The 23,552-nt window shown below is 36.5% G+C and overlaps 1 protein-coding gene across 1 annotated transcript in view; it reads left to right on the forward strand.

Moving 5' to 3' along the window:
• Positions 1–3,003: 3,003 nt before the first annotated feature.
• The window catches only part of cdh4 (cadherin 4, type 1, R-cadherin (retinal)), a 299,485-nt gene continuing 278,936 nt past the window's right edge, over positions 3,004–23,552 (forward strand). Inside the window, exons 1-2 of the mRNA XM_048172488.1 lie at positions 3,004–3,311; positions 5,917–6,028. Coding sequence (XP_048028445.1) covers positions 3,246–3,311; positions 5,917–6,028 — 178 coding nt within the window. The 5' untranslated portion in view covers positions 3,004–3,245. The remainder of the gene's footprint in view (positions 3,312–5,916; positions 6,029–23,552) is intronic.

The raw sequence follows: 23,552 nt of genomic DNA on the forward strand, positions 1-23,552 counted from the left end.
GTCGTCCTTCTGATATGGAAATTGAGCTACCAACTCAGATGAGCGAGAAAATGTCAGCGTCATTAAAATGTGGACGACGGCCTTTTGATTACTTTCATTCTGGGCAAAAAGACTGTCACCGAGGAAGTAAATTATGAATAACTTGGAGAGCTATATTTGTTTCTCACTGGTTTAAAACAGTTACGTCAGATGGGATACAGGTCTTTTACAACGGATCACAGCATGTAACGCGGTCGACTCAGCTATGATCAAAAGAGGGAGAAACAAGTGAAGTGTGAAATAGCTTCCCATGTTGCAGTCTATATAGTATGCAGGCGGTTATATGAAGCCTGTAAGACAGACGTTTTTTTGCCTAAGGGCAACCTACTTTACTCATTCGAGGAAAGAGCCAGTCGAGAGTTTACACTTGAGGCCAGAAGCATAATTACAAGAATTTTACCATGGCAGGGAGAACCTGGAGTGTTTAAACATCTGTAACGCAGTGCTTTTTTATTCTATGTGCATGTCTCAAACTTTGATTTAATATTCATTTGTTGTTTGCTTTGTGAATCTTTTATATTTTTACACACAGTGTTGTACCAGGAAAGTGGTGGTCGTGTGATTTCTCTCTTAAACTGTTTTACTCAGTACTTAACTCAGCCCTTGTTTCAACACTCCTTATTCTTAATCATAGTTACCACCAAATATACCATAATTCAAACAAGACTAGTCTTTGTACAAGCTACTTAATTTTTCAGTTTCTTGATAGAATATTTGCACATAAAGTAAAATTAATTTTAGCATTTATCTAGTAAGTTTTTTTTTGTGTGTGTGTTTGTAGTTAAAGTCCTTTGCAATACTTTTTACTCAAATAATATGACTGAATTAAACCACTCTTATAAAGTGTATGCTTTACTTAGAAACATCTAAGTAAATAATGCAATAGATATTGTGTATACGCCATATCTACAGAAGTAAAGTGGCACCTGAACACAGAGACCTCAATACTTGGTACACAATACACAATGACGGTAACATTCGATGGATCGTTTTTGAGAATGTGTAATTTTAAGTATAAAATGAACTCCAGATGTCACAAAATGTCAAGTTACTAAACCTAACAACAAAAGCAATGATAAATACAGCAAAAAATCAGCCTTATTAATTATTCATAACCAGTGTTGTGCAGTAACTAGTAACTAGTTAGTAATGATATTACTTTTTGCAGTAACTATTAGTGTAACTAATTACTAATAAGATTTTATTAATAATATTACAGTTACTGTCCATAAAACAGCTCGTTACTTAGTTACTTTTGATGCCTCCAATGCAATAATTCCTATATTTATTTTCGTAATTTTTTACAACTCGCACAGGTGCATGAAGTCACCAGTGCAGCAGGCAAGCTTGGAATATGGAAAAGCTTACATTCAGCGGATGGAAAAATTGCTGTTACATTGATTTTCTCAGGACAAAAGATGATCTCAACACCATTGTGTAAGTTGTGGCATTACTTTACTCTGGTATTACATGGCTTTCCCACTACATCCCTTTGATCCCTATATAAATTATATTACTATAATTAAAAATAGTTTTGGAAAACGAAACATTTTCTTACAAACGTATGTGATTTCTTTTGATAAAATGCATCATAAAATATAATCATATATGGGTAACAGAGAAATTATAAATAATTTCAAGTTATAATTATAAAAAAATATAATTAATATGGCAATTAATTATTTTTTATTTAAAAGTCACAATCAATCACCACTGAGTGATTGTAATAACATCTGACTGCGATCCAATGTGGATTTTGGTCAGACTATGAGGCAGAAATATGTTGTTAGTAACATTTTAGAAGAATTTTATGGGGAAGATACACAATTCTGTGGGGCATAAAGGAAAAGTAATATAACTAGTAGTGTAAATAATTACTGTTGCCAGAAAGTAATAAGCAACGTAATAATATTACATTTGAACTAGTAATGAGTAATACATTTTTCGAGTAACAAGCCCAACACTGTTCATAACCCCAGTGCATGATGGGAACACACAGGAAAATCTCCAGAGTTAAACCAACTCTGCTCAGAGTATATATATGGTCCCTCTCTAAATAGTCTTAAAATAACACTAAAGTTAATGAGATAATTAAGCAATTAATTAAGTGATGATTGTGCATTAGTGATGAACACCTGCTGTTAACAAGCAGAATCACTAAAGAAAAGAGAAACACAAGAACTACAACTGACTTCAGTCACAGCCTTATTAATTGCTTAATTATCTCATTAACTTTAACTCTGCTTTAGTGTTACTTTAACACTATTTAGAGAGGGACCATATGTACTCTGCACAGAGTTAATTTAACTCTGGGGATTTTACTGTGCACCAGTATGAGAAAAGTTGAGTAGGTTTTACTTAATTTTATAGCGCTGATAAGCTTGAATTGAGTAGTAGGCCTACTATAGAATTTACTTCTTTTTTTTTAAATTCTTGCCCAAACTAATCTTTTTATGTAGAAATTACATTAGTTTTGTCTGTAGTATTTACTTTATGTACTGCATTATGGATTATGATTATTAAATATCATACTATTATGACCTAACAGAAGCCAAATTCCACAATTTTATAATTTTGATCACAGAAGAAAAGTGCTCTTTATGTGTAGAGTAGTTCAACTATCAATATTTTAAATAAAACACTTACATTTTATGGAATGTTTGCAATGTTTAAATCTATAATAGACTGAAAAAAAAAATGCTATAGAGCAGCGAACTGTTGCTATGTTTACTCCCTTTAGCTCACGTCTATTTAGCGAAAACTTTCGCGCTGCTTAAATATACAATTATTAAATATACAATTATGCAAAATGCATGCAAATGCAAACGTTAATTTAGTTTGGCCAGACCCCCCTCTAAACCCCCTTTAATAATTCTCTACCTGATTTCAGCTGCAAGTTAATTTAATCTGAAGTAGATATGTAGAACGAACATAATACGTGCCTGGTTAACTGTCAAGCGTGCTGTAGTGCGTCTCAGTGTGTGTCTTTAAGTAGTACGCTGCGGTAGGAGGAGTTGTAGCGGTTGTGACGCCGCCAGCGGAGCCGTGGTGCTGAGCTGAACAGCGCCTGTCCACCTGCAGTAGGGCGCGAGACCGACCGGGACAATATTCTCTGCGCGTCGTTCAGCGGAACCCTGCTACCGACAGCACATCTCACAGGAATTATCTCTACGTTTGTGAATAACAAACACCTGCCTCCTCTGCTGATGGCAAAAATGAAAACCGGCTGCGCGATTCTTGTGGCGTGTGCCTTAGTTGTGGGCACATCTTTGGTAAGTCCAAATGTTTTATTTACAAACATTCTGGAAGTACTAGTACTTGAAATTAGACACTAGTAGGCTGAACATATGGAGTAGTACACTTGTGTTTGTGCATTTTCTGTCCGTACTTACTAAAAGAATACAGTGGTGCATCGAGCGTTCACTTTGTCTGTTTGGAAATCAAAAATTGCTTTCGTAGCACTTCTATAACAGTCGTTTTTTTCGTCTTCTTTCTCTTAAATAACATTCAAACAAGGAAATCAGTTTGTGTTGAACACTGGTCGTCTATCAGTAAGCTGCAGTGGCTTGCAGCTGCACTTTTAACACACATTGCAGAGGATGCGGCGATGCCTGTGGTGTGTCTGGTAATAGTGCTGCTCTGTCGTTACTGGAGGAGTATGTGAATATGCAAATCGATTGTATTATAATATTAATATTAATGTTAATGAATGAGTATTCATTATCCTATTCTTAATGGGTACGTCAGGAATGGTTTAACTTGTAGCACACTAGGGAACTAGTTGCTTTGGTCTGTGATGTCTTATACATTTAGGAATTATGAAAGAAGAAGAAACGCACACATATAGGCTACCAGTAAATGAAATCTAGGAGGTGCTGGGGTGATGAGTAAATATAAGTTCTGGAAATAAGACGCATATTACTGTTGGATGTATGGCAGATATTGACATTCTCTTTGATGACTCATTCAGAATAAAATCTGTATCCAACTGGAAGTGAAATGTAGCTGTAGAGCTGCATTCACATGGTGGGCAGAGGAAGCGCTGCTTTAGAAAGTAACCATCTCACAGCCCTCTGACTAATGTGATCTGTAGGGATGCTTTGACAGACTATTCCTCCGTGGATATATGAAAGAGCTTAGTGCGTCGGCTCTTTGTTGTCTTGATTTTCAGGTTCATAGTTGTCTGTGCTCCAGAATGGAAAAAATATATAGGGGGAGAGAGAGAGAGAGACCCCTAAAGGCAACCTCTCGTTCAGTTTAGAAACATCGAGGCCTGAGCTTGAACCTTGAATCTTTTTAGAAAAGCCCACCATACTGAGACTGGGATAACCTGAATATGACCCACCATCTAATTATGCTAAATCTCCAATGGTGAGCACTATTCATTGATGCATACACACACTCTCACACACACTAGGTCACTATCCTAAAATAGATGCCACTGTAATGGGCACAATTTCTCTACTGATTCACATGGCAGAACTCCAGCGCAACCTTCTTTCCTCTGCACTTCCTGTGTTCCAACGCATCCCTGTTTTTTCCCTCGGTTTATTTTAATCATCAAACAGGCTCATTTAGCTCTTATTAAATTTTCAGAGAATCTCTTGATGTTTTCACTCGTATACATTTAAAAAAAAACACCATCAGGGCATAAGAATGCAGGCCTCTGAATGAGAATTAAATCACAGATTTGCTGCTTTTGATTTAGAATTTGTTCATTTGCATATTTGCATAGATATTGAATATTCACACACTCAGCTGGACTACAGCAGTGATTCGCAACGCTGCAAATACACTCCGGAGGGTATTTAAGCAGGTTACAGGGGTTCTTGGAAAGATTTAGCTTTGTTACAGCTACAAAATAGAAATAATACTAATAATATTTTTTTAAAATGTTTAAATAATTGACTAATCTTGATTAATCTCAAGACTTTTCCAGAATCTTTTAAGGAATTATTTAAAACAAAAATGTAATGTGTTCTAGTTTCTTAGATTTGCATAAAAAAAAACATGTTTATATATATATGTGACCCTGGACCGCAAAACCAGTCATAAGGCGCACAGGTATATTTGCAGCAATAGCCAACATTACATTATAAGCATCAAAAGTATATTAATTATTTTCTTTTATGCCAAAAATCATTAGGATATTAAGTAAAGATCATGTTCCATGAAGATATTTTGTTAATGTGTATATATATATATATATATTTATTTTTGTGAGTGGGTATGTATTGCTAAGGACTTCATTTGGACAACTTTCTAGGCGATTTTCTCAATATTTAGATTTTTTTTGCACCCTCAGATTCCAGATTTTCAAATAGTTTTATCTCAGTTTTATCCTAAAATTGTCTTATCCTAACAAACCATGCATCAATGGAAAGCTTATTTATTCAGCTTTCAGATTATGTATAATGTGGTCCAGGGTCACATATTTGACCCATGTTTATTTATGTTTTAATTTTACTTATTGATTTATTTACTATTGATTTTACTGATGATACTGACTGACTAGAGTGATTATAATATAGTTGGTTAAAAGTGACTTATTAGTAATAATATTAATAATAAAGCTAAATTATATTCAGATAAAAGGAACACATTTCTGGTTTGCTGTCAATATGTTACTCGAGCCTTACTGAAGGCGAAACGGAGGGTACATAAGACAAAAAGGTTTGAAGCACTTGTCTATTGAACAGTTTTTCATGCCTATTGTTAAACGGTTGCATCCCTGCTCTGTGAGTTTGCCTCCTGAAGGTATTTATATCGGTTTCGATAACCTTGAATAAGAACCACAACCCTGTGGTCACAAATCAATTTGCCTAACCACTTCCCCTCTCCTGTGTCTTCATAGCCAATAATGTCTGTCTTTCTCAGGGGAGTCACGGAAGCGCTCAGACCATCGCTCCATGCAGACCAGGTTTCTCCCAGAGCTTCTACACCGTATTTGTCCCCAGGGGTGTGCTGCAAGGCCTGAACATTCACAAAGGTAAGAGCTTGCAGTGCATTGCATGATTCGGCACAGGTTTATATATATATATGTGTGTGTGTGTGTGTGTGTGTGTGTGTTAATCTCAGTGGAGCTTTAGCAACAGGTTTGTGGGTGAATGTAAATGCTTGTGCATTCCTCATTCTGTGCGTGTAGGCTAAATGTAATATGTTAAATATAATTTTAGCTTGATTATTGCATATTTATGGAGAATGCAGAATGGCTCCCAAATTAACAGGAGGTGGATGTTGTTGAATATTCTTCGGTACTCTCACATATGCAGTAGTTTAGACTAGTTGTGCTGTATGATTCCTCAAAAGGTGTTAACAGTGATTCAAAACCAGTTTCAGCCGGCTTCAAAATAAGCACAGTGCGGAATAACAAGCACAAATAAATGGTTTAGAAAGGAGGAGCAGAGATGCAGATATGCCAGCGTGCTGAATGTTGATAGTACACACAGGACCAGTAATGCAATTAGAACACGTTTAAAACACACTATGCTTCTCAAATGCAATTTGCAAGGTCTGAGAAACGTCAGGTGATGCATTTAAAGAAACATATCCATGCTGTGCCAGAAACGACGCTTCCATCTAGGTGGGTGTCATAAGCGTCTACATGTTCCAATTCGTCGAGAGCTACAGTTGGCACACGTTTGCATTAAAAAGATGTGCAAAGCCAGTGTTTCCTACTGATCACAATCAATATGCATATTATTCAGCTTTAGTCTGACTATCAGACAAACCTTGGCTGGATGATTAAAAACATAAATAAATAAAAAATGGAAATAAACCCATAATCTGAATTTAATGGATAGTTCAGTGGCCCGGCTGGCTACAGAAGCCTCATTTAAATCTTCTGTTCAGCTCCCGCTGGGTGTTTTTTGCTGCTTTGAGCTTTAAGCTTTTGCTTTTTTTTCCCGCTCCCCCTCTGTCCTGCATGTAATACAGTTCCTCTATTCTTTCCCACTTCTTTTCAGCAAGATTTCAGCTGTCCTTTTATTCTGTCGCTTTTCATTGCCATTGTGCATGCATGTGTGTGCGTTATGCAAGGATATGCTTTATCTGTGGAATTTGTTTTGCTGTTATGGTAGGAGAAAAGATGTCGGGGGGAAAATTGGACTTGCAGAAACAAATCATACAAGAAAATGGCACATTGATTCAATCAATTACCTGTTTTTTCCACCGCATTCAAACTTTGATTGAGTGTAACTGTTATCAGAGTAATCAATGGATTTATTCACGTGAACGTGGTTGTGTAGAGAGAGATTTATTAGTTGTTCTCAATCTAACTGCAACTTTTGCGCTGATGCGGGAGTGCAAGAATCGAATTTTTGCTGTAATTGCAGAAACTGCGCAACCGGTTTGGAAATACACGCTGCAATTATTTATAATTTATTCGTTATACATACTGTTCCCTGTTTATCGCACTTCTATGGCCTGTTTGTTTTGATTCCAGCTTGTGGAGGTGTTAAGGGAACATTGTCAGTCATTGACATGTCAGATGCGCTTGTTACACAGCAAGTCGGTTGAGTGTTGGCATGCGTGTCCAAGTGCTCGCGCATGAGTCAATCATTTTGTTTACTCGCGGATTTAGTTATGAGCATTTTGCTGGGATCGAGACTGTGCCCACAATATCCACTAGCGTGCAGGCAGCCACCTTTCCTTCAATATCCAATAGTGCACTCTTCATTTTAAAAACATGCTTACCCCAGCACAACTTGGCACTTGGGTGTATATCGTCAGGCTGCAGTATGAGCCCTTACAGAGAGTGATTAATGTACAGTCGCCGGCCTGGAGGAAGGGTGATGTGTTCAGAAGAACCATAGTAATCGGGGAGTGGGGTCGCCTCACAGGGACGTTAATGATAACAGCCTTGTGTAACCCAGAACCGTCAAAGGGGAGAGTAATGGGTGAGCCGGTGCGCTCGGTTGGGCCGGCGAGCTTCAAGTCGAGAAAATCCAGCGTCAATTTAGCCGTGATTGTAAACATTGGTCTGAATGCTAATGCCGAGATGGGAATTCTCAGGAGCGCGGTGCGGTCTGAGACTTGAACTTGGCGGAGGATTCGAGAGTAGAAAGTTCCGCTTGAGTTGCTTCCATAACTGTTTAATATGGCTGCGGTGCACTGGGGTGAGAGTGAGCGATTCATCTCAGTTCTCTAGGTACTGCTTAGCATTGGTCTCTAAAGCCTGGCCATCCAAACAGAATCAGATATGACTGCTCTTTCATGGCCAGAGCAGTCAGGGTGTCTGCCAGCTGTCTGCTGGTCTCGCAGCTGCTTACGATGCAATTTGCTGATTCCGTTTAATTACACCAGTAGCTTGTTGTGTTTATTTTCTATTCATTTATGAAGGTGTTTGTTCGCACCGGGCATTTTAATTATAGCAAAGTTTGGGTATTATGACAAAGACGGCACATTTATACCCATTATCCTATAATCTTCATGATCACTTTTATTGTACTTCTAAGGATAACAAGACATGGCTCTCGAATTAAGTTGACCGGAGTGGTTATAATTCAACCATCCAACATTTCTAATATCTTTTACACAGTAAAAACAGACAGCGTGAGTCTCTTCAGGCGCTCTGCCTCACTAGACGTGATTCATCTTCACTCAGCATGTGAAAAGATTCATCATTTATGCTGACAAAATATAAATGCCAGGGTTGTCACATATTCAGCTGGCCTCGGGAGCGTATGAAAGGCACCCACATGGCCACAGTAAATAGGTATGGTAAGCATTTGTGTTTTACATGATTGGATTCCAGATCCTAGATGGTAAGTTTTGAACCGCATTCAACATTGACTGATGATGCGATCATTTAGCATGGCTCGTTATTGCGGTAGGCAGTCTAGCTCAGGAGAGAATGATGTTTTATGAGGTTTTATTGTGTTACGTCATGTCTTCAGGCGTTTATGCAAACATTTATAGACGTATAAACTCATGCATAAATACCCCATCTTGCTGTGTTGACGTGCACGGTGGGGTCCAGCCTTTGAGACCACATTCGAGATATGAGATTTAAAAGAACAAAGGAGCTTTATATATACAGTATATAAAAAGAACAAATATGTGACATTGTGTGCAAATTTTTTCGACAATGATCATGTGTACAAAAGGTCACGAACCTATGGAGTTCATGAAGTTCGTGTGCTGCTGTCATGGTAACACTTTACAATAAGTTTCCAATTGTTAACATTAGTTAATTACATTAGTTAACATGAATTTACAATGAAAAAGCATTTATTAATCTTAATGTAATTGAATTCATTTACTAATACATCATTAAAATAAATTTTTTAAAAAAAAAATCTGTTATTCGTATTTAATGTAGCTAACTTGAACTAATTATGAACAGTTGTATTTTTTTTTTATTAATTGATGTTAACAAAGATTAATAAATATTGTAACAAATGTATTGCTCACTGTTAGTCAATGCATTAACTAACCTTAACTAATGTGACATTATTGTTATGTTACCGCTGTCATTAAAGCAATAAATAAATGAATTTAAAAAAAAATTAAGAAATACAGAAATAATATATGTAGAATAACTGTTTTCTACTTTAATATATTTTAAAATTTTATTTATTCCTGATGGTAGAGCTGAATTTTCAGTAGCCTTTCAGTCTTCAGTGTGACATGATCCATCAGAAATCATTTTAATATGCTGATTTGGTGCTCAAGAAGCATTTCTTATTAATATCAATGTTAAAAACAGTTGTGATGCGAAATATTTTTGTAGAAACCGTGATACTTTTTTTTTTTTTAGCATTCTTTGATGAATACAAAGTTCATAAAAACAGCATTTATTTACAATATAGTATTCTTTTGTAATATGTTTACTGTAATATGATTCATTCAATGCATCCTTGCGGAAATAAAAACATATATTTTCTTAAAAAACCTTACTGACCCCAAACTTTTGAGCAGTATAGAGTATGTATGATCGGATATATAGATTTACATGAAGAGAAAATATACTAAATTTTAAAAAAAATGTTTGTATGAGAGTATATCGTCCATGAAAACGAACAGAGCATTTGAGCGTGGGCCTTTTTCAGAGCAGAACCCCACCTGGGAGAGATAAGCCATGAAAACGGATATTCCACTGATTGCACATTGTAGTGTAAACCATCATCTTGGCCTAAGAGCAGGATCAGGCACTTTGATGCCAAAGACAGAGAGATGGAGATGGGGGGAGGACAGGTACACTCTCGCACACAAAAGAGCAGTCTGATTTGAGTTGCACTTACCCCTAAACGGTGGTCTGAAAGGATGCTGTCAGAATGTGTTCAAGAGAACATGAGCGATGAACTTCAGTGCATAACCCTTTAATATCCGACACAGTGCTGGTGGGAAATGGAAGTCAGTCGCCTTTGCCGTTAGTTCAGAGGCGGCCATTAATCATCTTAATTACTAGTGCTTATGCATAGTCAGAGTCATTTGACTTCTCTGGCAGATTTGTGGCATTTGCAGTGCCACAAAATATAGTGCCTGCTTGGATTTCCAAGATATTCTACGTACATACCACATTTTATCATCAATAAAATATAGTAAGTCCCCACTTCAGTTGTCCTTTCGCTTTAAAAAATATTCCTCTCCCACAAGGACATTCATTAAATCCAAACACACAGACATCTTAAGGCACTTTTACAATAAAACCAGAACTAGGACTCCACCTGTGAGATGGAGACGCTCTGCGCATGGACTCCCGGGCTCTCTCTCTCTCTGCGTTCCAGTCGTGTCTTAAAGTTTACCTCATTATCTAGCAAACACATTGCTCTCCATACTTACGCCGTGCTGTGGAACCTCTCATGGATACAGACATTCACAGAAGCTCATTAGGATGGTACTGCTTGAGCCCTGTTTGGAGCTTTGCGGTCGCAAACAGATCAGGGTTAAGAGTTTATTATAAAACGGACTGATTTCGACTGATTTTTGATTGGTTGCGCAACATTCAAAGTCAGTGTGAACAGCAGACAATAATAATAATAATAATATGTATTATATAATATAATGTATTATAATTGTTGTTGTTTTTGTTGTTGATGAAGATATAATAAATTATTTTGTTAATGTGGCAAGACTATATCTACAGTTTCACTTTCAGTTATTATTATTATTAAATTTGTTATTAATTTGTTGTATCATTTTTATTATATTTATAATATATTTATTTATATTGATGAATTTTATGAAAAATTATTTTCATTTTTTTAACATATTTTATTCAGTTGAATCCTACTGCTTCTATCTTATGGTCATGTATTGGAAAATAGCAGCTTACAAAATCTACAGCTTTTGGTTTTGTAATAAACAACTTAGCATGATGAGCAATTAAAAAAAAATCTATTTATCTGTTCTGTATTGCTCAAGGATGTAAGGCACATGTTTTACAATGATTTCTAAGATGCAAATGTGGTATTCCTACCATTAGATGCTGTTATACAACAAAAACCAGCAAGGTCTGCTACTCAGCTCAAGTGTACCAAGCATACAAGAGTGTACTATACACACAGACTTGTTTTTTTCATGCCTGATTTACTTTTCCATTGCATTTCCATCTAGTTTTTTTTCCCCCACACTGTGCATAGTGAGTATAGTATATCAATTTATATTAAAGGGAAAAATCCAGACTTGTATAGATATTTTCCTTCCCATCCCTTTCTCTCATACTCGTACTCTCCTTCTACCACTCACCTAGCAGTTCTTAATTAAGTTTTCATATGAAACCATGGTTCAATGTCTATTTGAATATAAATCAGATTGGATTTTCATCTTAAAGGCAGACTTTTTACTGCTGGCTGTGTGTATACTATTAGTCAGCAAGGCATTTCTCATTTACATTGGCTTGATTCTGTGGGAAGTCCTTGAGAATACTGCTGTTGAAATAAAAGAAAAAAAAAAACATTGATGTTGATTTGTTTATCATTACCAATACTGAAGTAAATACTTATTTTTTTATATGTAGAAATTTTAATTAATTATATACCAGGGTGAAAAATATGACATGTACGCAAGGGCATGCCAATCCAAAAGCATAACTTTTATCTAAAAAACATTTCTGTGTGATCAGACTATCAAAGACTAGAATTAAATATAAGAAAGAAATAGTTCTTTATTTATAATTTATGAACAAATCATTTAGACTCAGATTTATTGACCACATTTGACTTAAAAAGAATGATTCATTCTCAAATTGGTACTGTACTTCTCTCATGAATATGCCAGGACAGCTGGGGGAGATGTCAAGTCATATGGACTATTTTTTAATGGTGCTATTGTGTCATTTTTGAAGCTCGAAAGCTCCATTTCCCATTCATTGTAATAGTGTGGGGGGAAAAACATCTAGGGAACGAGACGCTGCGTCATTATGTTGATGCTATGGGAGCGGCCCCATGAGTAACCGGTGTCTGAAGCACGAGTGAAACACACCAACTACATTCCAGATGGTCTTATGACGTAACATAGTGTGTTTATGTGTATTAACCCTCAGGGGTCTGAGGATTTTTGGGGCCCTGGAGAAGTTTTGACATACCCTGACATTTGTGCTTTTTTCAGTTGTTCATAAATATATTAATGGAAAAAGTGTCATTACACTGTATTCAGCACAAACTAGGCTACAATAATATGTGAGGAACATGTATGCACATGTTTGTGTTTTTGAAGGAATAACGTTTATGCGTGGTTATTGAAAAAACAAAAAACTTAAGTCACTGAAATAAAGCCAAAAAATATATATTAAATCTTTGTTCACAAGACTTCTGGGTATTGGAGATTGTAGACTAGAGTTTTTGCTTCAAAATTATGTAAAATTATCCTTCCTACACTGTGAACGCTGGATACTGTTTTCATTTCATACTTGCAGCCGGAGGGCGCTCTGTGCACCTTTAGTCCACAAATTCATATAAAGAAGAACAGGAACCAGGAACTAACGGCATGTCTTCTAGAGGTCGCTAAGCATGGCTTTAACATCCAGATAAACACTTTTCAAGACAATAAATACACGATTGAGACGATGAATGCATGTGTTGCCTCAGAATTTGCCTCTGAATAGCGCTCCTCCGTGGGCGTGGCCGCATTAGCGGACAATGAGCTGAATCACGGACTTCTGACATGGCTCTCTTTTCATACAGATTACATAAACACAGAATTTTTGTTTTCGATTTGACTTACAAGATTTAAAACCTGACATTTCAACATTTTTTTAGACAGAAGTCTCTTTTTTTGTGATTAGTATTCACTAAGTTACAGTTCATTTTCTGAGAACTGTCAGATTGGACTTCGTTCAGAGGGAGACGAGAGATCACGCATCATGTTAGTTTTCTTTATTTTGCAAAAAGCACAACATTTTGTTTTTACTCTGAGTGTACACAAATAAAAGAAGATATTCCACAGATTAAAATGGTGTATAGCTCTTAATTGTATGTGCAACATTGACAGAGTATTTTGAGTCTCTTTCACACTGGTTAGAAAAAAACGAGGTGATCACGCCGGCGTGACCGCCAACCCGAGGGAGTTAAAGAGTGCCTGCATTTGACGACATCACCTTCATTGTCTGAAGGAAGCATGGCAACACGACATAGTATCTCGTTCCCTTCTCAGGGAGCCGGTTTTATATACATAACCCTAGACTCTACACTGTATTATTACATTGACGCTATGGGAATGTTAATACCCACTTCGCCATGCTGAAAAATGCCTGATATACTATGCTGTGAAGATATGCACAATTATAATGAGCTAGCACTAAAATAACTTAACAGACTTAAACCGGAGTCAGATGTACTTCGTTCAGGCACATCCACAGTGCCACACTCTGGCAGCCTTGCTGAGTGGAGATTAGATAGATTCCACTGTCTGCAGAACCCCATGGCCTGACACGGCACCTCACATGCCTTGCCATTAACTGCTAAGGAGCGGAGTTAGCGAAATAACATTCACCTAGCTCCTCCCACTGCAATTGCTATAGCAAATCCGTGATCCGAACCGCGAGATGCAGCAAATCGACTGATCACTCACGAAAAGAGTCATACTCATCACAGTGAGTGCATTCAGCTCCCTCAAGAGCCAAGTAAGCTTGCACTCTTCACATTGGCAAGGCAGGCGTCCTCAAAGAGGATTCAGTACAAGGAGAGAGAGCTCACAAGCAGCTCTCAAGAAAGATAGCTTGGAAGCAACTCTTAACCTGGGGGATACACACTCCTCTACGATTTTGACACCTCAGTGTGGAAATCTTGGAGAAATGAAGACTCACAGACTTATGTGCAGGTTAAGAGGTGGTATATTGAAAACATCTACCTCTACATCTAAATTCCTCAGAACTTGACGTGCTTACACATAATATGCTCTCAGTTAGGTCGGAAGTGGCCGCAAAGCAGGCTTCCCTGATATAAGGGCAATGGAGCTATCTGGAAAAGCTTGAAAAATTGAACTCCCTTGTCAAACTCGTCCGCCAGTTTGACCGTGATCCCCAGGATCGAAGCTGCAACTATGCCTCAGCAGACATGGTGTCCAAACCATGAGGTACAGATGCTTGACTCTCATTCCTCAAGAAAAGAAGTCAAGCGAAAGCAGAGTTTCCCCACCCTGACTCATCACAATGCATGCATTCAGCTCACTCAAGAGTTGAAAGCACTCGCTTCTCTCTCATAACACAGAGCTTGTTTGCATCACTGGCCATAATGAAAGCTGGTAATACACACTCTCTGAACTGGCTTAAGCTCACACTGACAAACTGCTGTCTGCCAGCTAGTTGGCGTGTTTCACACATGCTTCAGACACCGGTCACTTCTGGGGGCGTTCCCATAGCGTCACAGTAATGACGCAGCATAGAGTTCCCTCGAAAGGGAATTTCCCATGTACTCTTTAAAATATCTATTTTATCTATTTTTATCTTTTATCTTATCTATCTATTCTAAAAGGGCTCTCATGGTCCACAATACCTAAAAAGCACAATAAAAGTACAGCATAAAAATATCTTTAAAAAAATAGTCCATGCAAGATACTTGCGTATCTGCAGTGTTATTTTAGCGTTATTTATATACTATTGTTGTCAGATATATGATCAGTTTGTTTGTTTTGTTGGTTTTTGCCTGTCTACCTGTCCCTCTGTATTCACAAGTTAGTTTCCATGGTTACTGATAATGTTCCGCATGTTACGCACCTGTTTCATGTTCTTTCGTTTAGCTTCCCTGTGTATTTTTAGTCTTCAGTTCTCCCAGTTCTCTGGTGGGTGTCATCATAGTTTACATGCTTGTTTTCTATTGCTATATTTCCCCTTGTGATCTCTTGAGTGTTCCCCTCTGGATTTATTCATTAAAGACAGCATTTGCTTCATTCTCCTGCGCTGTGTGCTTTGCACAACCACACGTGACAATTGTAGTATTTGTTCATTTTCGTTTCACTCATTACTGCTAAGATCAGGTTTCTGTTTTTCATCTAATATTTAGATTTTATTTTATTGTATTTCAGCTTTACATTAATTAACTAAGATAAAAAAATAGTTTTATTTTATTTTTAGTTAACAACACTGCCCATATTATAGATTTGTATAAGAAAATTGCATACATATTTTGAACAACATGAGGGTAAGTAAATTATATATATATTTTTTGAGTGTACTGTCCCTTTAAGGGTATTTGCCTTATGGTGTATGTATAATATACAAAATGCATGTTTATACACAACATGAATGTTAAACTAAACAAACTCTCTCACTTTTTCTATATACATATCCATGTGTTTTCTCAGCATGCCATTATGAGTTTCATGACTCTGACCTGCCGGTGTCTTTAATTCCTCATCGTGCCCTTAGGTTCTGTTTTAATTACTTCTTCCTTTGACATGGTGGGTTTATTTTAAGGAGCAAATACTAAAACGCCACCGGGAAAGCGAACATGATTCAGCCCATAGAGTCTTGAGGTTTGGCACCAATCTAAACCGAGTAGAAGAAGGAAATAGGAAAGAGGTGAGGTGTAGCGCTTTTTCTCGGTTTTGGAGATTGGAGAAGGGCTGGGAGGGATGAAGAAGGGAGCATGTGAACAAGAGGTGAGGAATGCTAATTGTATTCATAAGATGCAGCCTTAGTTTATCCTTATCTATGCGCTTCTCTCTCTCTCTTATTTTTTTTAAATATTCCAGACAGCTTCACTTCAAGTCCTCAGGCTGTCTTAAAGAGATTCTTTTGAGAGGGCTGTGGTCAGGGACTGTCGGACATGCTTTTAGTCTGTTTACTTCTGTAAATGCAGGACTCCCGAGGAAAGATAAATACAAATGGACAAACAGAAAAGGTGTTGCTGTGGGTATTTGACTTACGTTTTATGAATTTGAATCGCACACAGACTGTTCTCAAGCCTGACAGTTTGTCATTCGGTTGTCTTTGGGTTTGCGTTTGGTATTTACAGCTTTTTTACTTGATTGACAAGGGCCACAGGAAGTGGAAGCATCCCTCCATTCAGTGAGTGATTATCTTAAATGGAGAAATTAAAGGATTACAAACTGGCCCAGTAATCCAGCTGTCAATCTCTTGACTCATTAAGGAGTAGGAGGAGAGAGGGACAGAGAGAGAAGAGAAGAAACTTAGGTGTTAGGAAGAGAAGATTAGTCTTTCGGTATCTCGCTCGGCACCTTGTTCATAATCTTTATTGAAACCTTGTGTCATTGTAGATGATATTATCATGCACATGATGTTCTGTTGAAAAAGATAGTTCATCCAGAAATTAAAATACTGTCATAATTTACTCACACTCATGTCATTCCAAACCTGTTTGAGTGTTTTCTCTCTCTCTCTCTCTCTCTCTCTCTCTCTAAATGTCTTGGCTCTCAAAGTCCAAAATGACTCACCACAATAAAATATTGTCTATAGGAAAATAACACTGCATCTGGCTTATATATATATATATATATATATATATATATATATATATATATATATATATATGAAATATGAAAATTACATATGAAAATTGAAAATAGATAAAAAATAAAAATAATAATAAAAAATAATAAAAATAACACTGCATCTGGCGTATATATATATATATATATTTTTCTATATATTTTCAATTTTCATATGAATTTTAGTTTTGTTTAATTTTTTTTTTTTTTTTGCATAGTAAAATAAAACCCGTAGCTGTTGTTTGCCTTTTTTGACAAGCAATTTTGTCAGATAACCAAGTTTAGTGTTTTGTTTTTCCTTCATATTTATATAAAAAAATATAACAAATATTTTCCTCATTTTGAGTGTTTAATCGAACTTGTAGGGTCATAAAAAACAAATATACCCTCCGGACATCACTTTTGGCCACTACTGTATAATTTTGGCTTTATTTCAGTTAACAAAAACAATCATTTAGCATCCCCAGTAGCTCTCAAATACAATACGGCGTCACTGACGTCACTGATTTTTGGTACAAGAACCTGCATCAAATGGTGTTGATGTACCAGATGTTTTTGCAGTCTTTATGTCGTTTGTAGAGCAGAAAGGAAGACTTTTGTTCCTCATTTATATTCATTATATGTAAAAGTGACGGAATATTTTTCAAAAATGTACCTTTTTGTGTGCCATAGAAAAAATAGTCGGTCACACTTTAGATTATGGTCCAATTCTCACTATTAACTAACTACCAACCATGACTTTTGCCTCAATATACTCCTAATTACTGCTCATTAATAGTTAGATTAGGTAGTTGTTAAGTTTAGGTATTGGGTAGGATTAAGGGATGCATGGTCATGCAGAATAAGTACTAATATAATACTAGTACTAATATTTTTACAGCTAATATGCAGTTAGTTAATAGTGAATTGGACCCTGAACTAAAGTGTTACCAAAAAGTCATATGGGTTTGTAACGGCATGAGGTGAACTTGAAGTTTGCTTTGAGGCACACTTTTTGAGAAGTTTTGTAAAATTATGAAATATGCTTTTCAGGCCGGTGAAATGGCAGATTAATAAATCAGACTATGAAGAAGGGAAAGATAATAATAGAAATATTGTGGACTTCATAATATAAATCCCAAGCATTTGGTTATTGATTCATTCCAAGCCATTGTCTACACTGACAGTTTTTTCTCTTCAGTCTCGGGAGCAGACTGAACTATCCATATCTGCGTCTGTCCTTTCATTGATTTCTTTTGTTATTAAGTCGTTTATATTGTCCATAACGGGGAGGCATCTCTTGTATATTATGAATATCAGCTCGAACTTGTAGACGTTTCTAGAATCCTGGAGCTGCTTTGGGGACTGGAGTAAGGCGAGGAAAAATCAATACAAATTTCCACCGTGCTGCCAGTTCAACATGGTCACTCACGTACAGCATTGATCGCCTCTTCAGAACAATCTTTGTAGTTTTATTTATACGTTCATACATGCATTCGTATAAACACAAACCTATTTGAAAAGTAAAAATGCTGAAGGACAAGAAGCCAGGTGAGATTGCGGAAGCAGAAAAGGGAAGAAATCAAGGATTCAAGGTCTGTGTCTTCTTAAATTTCCAAAGCTTGCTGGAGTTCCCTGGACGTTGGCCAGGAATGCAAATATGATTATCAAAAAATATCTTCTGCAAGTGCTCGGACTCTAAATTGTCCTCTTCAGACTTTGTATAAATTTTCCACAGGCCTGCAACAAGCTCTTCATGTTCACTGAACTGTTGTGGTCTGTAAATAAAAAGACGTATGTTGGCACAGGCTTCAGCACTTTTGCTCTGATAAAGAGCTTGGCCATTGGTGGGTAAAAATTATGTTTGCAAAAGGACTATTCAAATTTCATCCCTGGCTACCAGTGGCTTAATTTTGAATTTTGCAAGTGTGTACAATATTCATTATCACCAAATGCAGCAGTTTCATAGAAAAAAGCAAACATCACCAACAGACCCTAGGCTGATATTCGGTTTATTTATTTATTCAAATCATGAATGCTGTTTACAACAGATAATTTGGAGGTGAGGTATGAGACCTGAATGTGAATGAAATATCCATAATGTCCAATGACCATTGTGCTAGATGTGAAATTTCACTAAATAGCACAAATAAATCCATTTCCGCTTCACTCACTGAGTCATCGCCGCACTTGCACTTGTAGGGTCTCGGTTTTAAATAACCATGTAACATTTCGCTGTGGGGGTTACGGATAACTGTAAGATGGATTTAATTAAGCACTTCAAGTGAAATAATAATAACTTACATTTAAACAGGTGCTGCCAGTAATTTATTGAATAAGAAGTCTATACCAAGAAATGACAAAAGAGTCAGAGACATAGTTCTGAATGGCTTTAATTTGTCAATCGAACCTCTTGATGGAAGGTAAATGGGTGTCTGAATGTATTTAAGACCACTCGGTAAGCCTTGAGTCAAGGTGCTGGGATGGGTAATGTTCTTGTCATTGAGTTTTGAATCTGCATATATGCTTGACACTGTAAATGGCATTGGTGCTGTAAAAACTAATTATCACCATGGTGATGTACTGCAAGAGTGTTATTATTGCAGTGCTGTGAAGTACATTGTTAGTTCACATTCAGAAAATCCAGACATCGCTTTTTGTCAATCCACAGGAATTTTCTTTAATATTTTATTTTTATTTTACATTTTTCCTTTAATGATAAAATAGCAGACAGAAAACCATATGTATAGGCCTTGGCTCTGGAATTTTGAGAGTCTTTTTGAGGGTCATCATAAACATCAATACTGTCATTAAATAAAATATCTGTGGATTTGGCTGTACTAGTTGGATCCAGCAGACCATAGATGGCTTTGCTTATGGTGTGGAGCTGTTTGTGTCTGTTCATGTACAGTATATGTGATTTTGTAAATGATGTTGGCAAGTTTTATGAAATATTTTGGGGTCAATAAAAGTTAAGATCAGTTAACATTTGTGGCATAATGTTGACTTCCATAAAAAATAATATTGACTTGCCCTTCCTGTTTCTTTTTCTTTTTTTTTCTTTTTTTTAAATAAGTAAGGATTTAAAGGTGCCATCGAACGTTTTTTTTTTACAAGATGTAATATAAGTTTAAGGTGTCCCCTGAATGTGTCTGTGAAATTTCAGCTCAAAATACCCCATGGATTTCTTTTAATTAATTTTTTTAACTGCCTATTTTGGGGCATCATTAAATATGATAGATTCATGCTGCGGCCCCTTTAAATCTGGCGCTCCCCCGCCCACGGAGCTCTTGCTTGCCTTTAACAGCATAAAAAAAGTTCAAACAGCTAATATAACCCTCAAAATGGATCTTTACAAAGTGTTCGTCATTCATGCTGCATGCATACATCGGATTATGTGAGTATTGTATTTATTTGGATGTTTACATTTGATTCTGAATGAGTTTGATAGTGCTCCGTGGCTAAAGCTAACATTACACACTGTTGGAGAGATTTATAAAGAATGAAGTTGTGTTTATGCATTATACAGACTGCAAGTGTTTAAAAATGAAAATAGCGACGACTCTCTTGTCTCCGTGAATACAGTAAGAAACGATGGTAACTTTAACCACATTTAACAGTACATTAGCAACATGCTAACGAAACATTTAGAAAGACAGTTTACAAATATCACTAAAAATATCATGTTATCATGGATCATGTCAGTTATTATTGCTCCATCTGCCATTTTTCGCTGTTGTCCTTGCTTGCTTACCTAGTCTGATGATTCAGCTGTGCACAGATCCAGACGTTAATACTGCCTGACCTTGTCTAATGCCTCGATCATGGGCTGGCATATGCAAATATTGGGGGCGTACATATTAATGATCCCGACTGTTACGTAACAGTTGGTGTTATGTTGAGATTCGCCTGTTCTTCGGAGGTCTTTTAAACAAATGAGATTTATATAAGAAGGAGGAAACAATGGTGTTTGAGACTCACTGTATGTCATTTCCATGTACTGAACTCTTGTTATTTAGTCAGTTTGGGGTCAGTAACATTATTTATTTTTTTTTTTAAGAAAGAGATTAATACTGTCGTTCAGGTAAGATGCATTAAATTGATCAAAAGTGACAGTAAAGACATTTTAATGTTACACAAGTTTTCGAATTTCAAATAAATATCTTATAAACTTTCTAGTCTTCAACGAATCTTGAAAAAAAGTATTATGTTTTCCACAACAATGTTAAGCAGCACAACTGTTTTCAATATTGATAATAATAACAAATGTTTCTTGGGCACCAAATCAGCATATTAGAATGATTTCTGAAAGATAATATGACACTGAAAACTGCTGAAAATTCAGCATTGCCATCACAGGAATATATTATTAAAACATATATTAAAATAGAAATGTTAAATTGTAGTAATATTTCACTATATTACTGCTTTTACTGTTGCAGCCTTCCTCTCAAAAGATATTTCTTTTAAAAACATTTTAAAAATCGTACCGACCCCAAAATTTAAACGTGTGCATTATTTGAGCTGTAAAGTTGTTCTTATCATTTTTATGGTCATTTTAAGGATTTTCTTTTTATTTCAAAATGAATATTTCTGGTAATCAGCAGTAGGCCTAAACTGTGGTGATTGAGCTTAATTTGTACTGAACCCAGAATATTCCTTTTAAGCTGCGCACCTGTTTAAAAAGGCCCCTGTACGAGCTACTTCATAGACACATACACAAACTCAATACAATGCACAAAGATGCACAGATGTTCAGACACATGTGCGCGCACGCAAACCCGATCCTTGCTACCGCAGTGAATGTGCCGTTAAGCGGCCGTGTTCTGTGATGTCATTGTGTTTAGATCTCAGGAGAAATGCCTATCACAGCTGTAGTGGCAGGAATCTTCTATATTCTCTCCAAACATCAGTACCGGAAAATACCAGGATTTTCTCTGCCACCTACGGAGTTACAAAACTGAAGGTTCATTTTATTGCTTTGAAGCTGCAAAGCTTAGAAAATACACAAACACACACATAGTCAGTGGACGGAAAAGTGCACACAGGACCCTTGCACACAAACACACATCCATTTAAAGACACACTCTGTATTGAGCTGAGGAGGTGATTTCATCTGAAAGTATAATGATATTGGAGGAAGCACTATCACTGGTAGGTTACACAGATCAAAAGGCTGCTAGTTACTTCCTGATCCTGTGGCCTCTGGCTTTTTGTATTTTTTCTGCTACCTTTTTACAGGATTTTAGATCCATTCCCCCCCCTCTCTCTCTCTCTCTCTCTCTCTCTCTCTATATATATATATATAGAACATTTTTCTATGACTATTTCAGCAGACAAGTGATGTGTTTTTATTAGTTGATCACTGAATTCATTACTGATTCATTCAAAACACTGATTTATTCAGGAATGAAACACTTGGCTACCCCTGTGTCCCAATGTGAACACATTCCATCCTAAATAGTAAGTGAGATTAGAATAAGTGTGTATAGTGTACTACTTCTGGTAGATCTGGTAGAAGTATGGATACACACTCTATCGGCTCTATATATGCCCACAATCCACTGGGCATTGGAGAAGGATTCGGTTAAGAACTACAAATAAGAATAAAAAGAACTACAAACGTGGCTGATGTGCATGAGACCGGCAGTTAGAGGCGTGATTTTTTTCCCCCAATCCAGTTCAGCGGACCAAACACTGATCCCTAAACCTACCCATCACTGTAACCTCAGCCAATGAAATTGGTGCAGGGCAGGATTTCCGCTGAATTGGTTTGGGGGGAAAAATCACGCTAAGTTGAGACACCCTGGAAAGGGGGTTTGAATTATTAATAATCAATATCAAACTTGACAAAAATATTTATTAAATGTTAAATTAAATTAAATTAAAAAAATTCTTCTCATGTATCAAATCTTGCCTACTTTTCTGCTACACACTCAAAGGTATCTACTTTTTCTTCACAGAAAGAGTACATACTTTTAGGACATAGTATAAGTACGCAAATTGGGATACAGCATGAGTCTGTCATTTTTAGTAATTCATTCATCATTTGTTCAAAATGCTGATTCATTCAGTAACAAAACAAATTGGTGAGTCGTTGAATCATTCAGTCAACCGATTTGTTGAAAAACATTCATTTAGAAACAACACACCACTGCTGTATTGATCAGAGACACATGAGTGTTCTGTAGGATATATTTTCATTGGCAGATCAAAACAAACAGAGAAACAGTAATTTATTTATATAGTGCTTTATAATACAGATTGTTTCAAAGCAGCTTTACAGGGATACACAGGAAAATAATTATCAGATTTGCAAATAGAATTCAGTTTTGCTATAAAACTGCTCTAAAAAAATGTAAGCTAATCAATATTAACTTGTTTATTGAACTGCTGTTTTAAAAGAATATATCTGTATATTTCTCACTGTGTGTAGATGTTTTTGTGTTTGGTCTGTTTGATCTTCTGGAACAAAATCAGACATATATATTTGAGAAGAAAAGGTTGATTTGGCATCCAGTGTCAGGCAGTAGAGGTTCTTCACAATAAATTGGTCGAACTGGTTATCAAAGCATTGATGGTTCATAATTCAGTGAGAATCGTTCGGACAGCTCATACAGTAATTCATTTGAAGCACTTTCACT

The sequence above is a fragment of the Megalobrama amblycephala genome, linkage group LG21, assembly GCF_018812025.1.
Source record: "Megalobrama amblycephala isolate DHTTF-2021 linkage group LG21, ASM1881202v1, whole genome shotgun sequence".
Lineage (NCBI taxonomy): Eukaryota > Metazoa > Chordata > Actinopteri > Cypriniformes > Xenocyprididae > Megalobrama > Megalobrama amblycephala.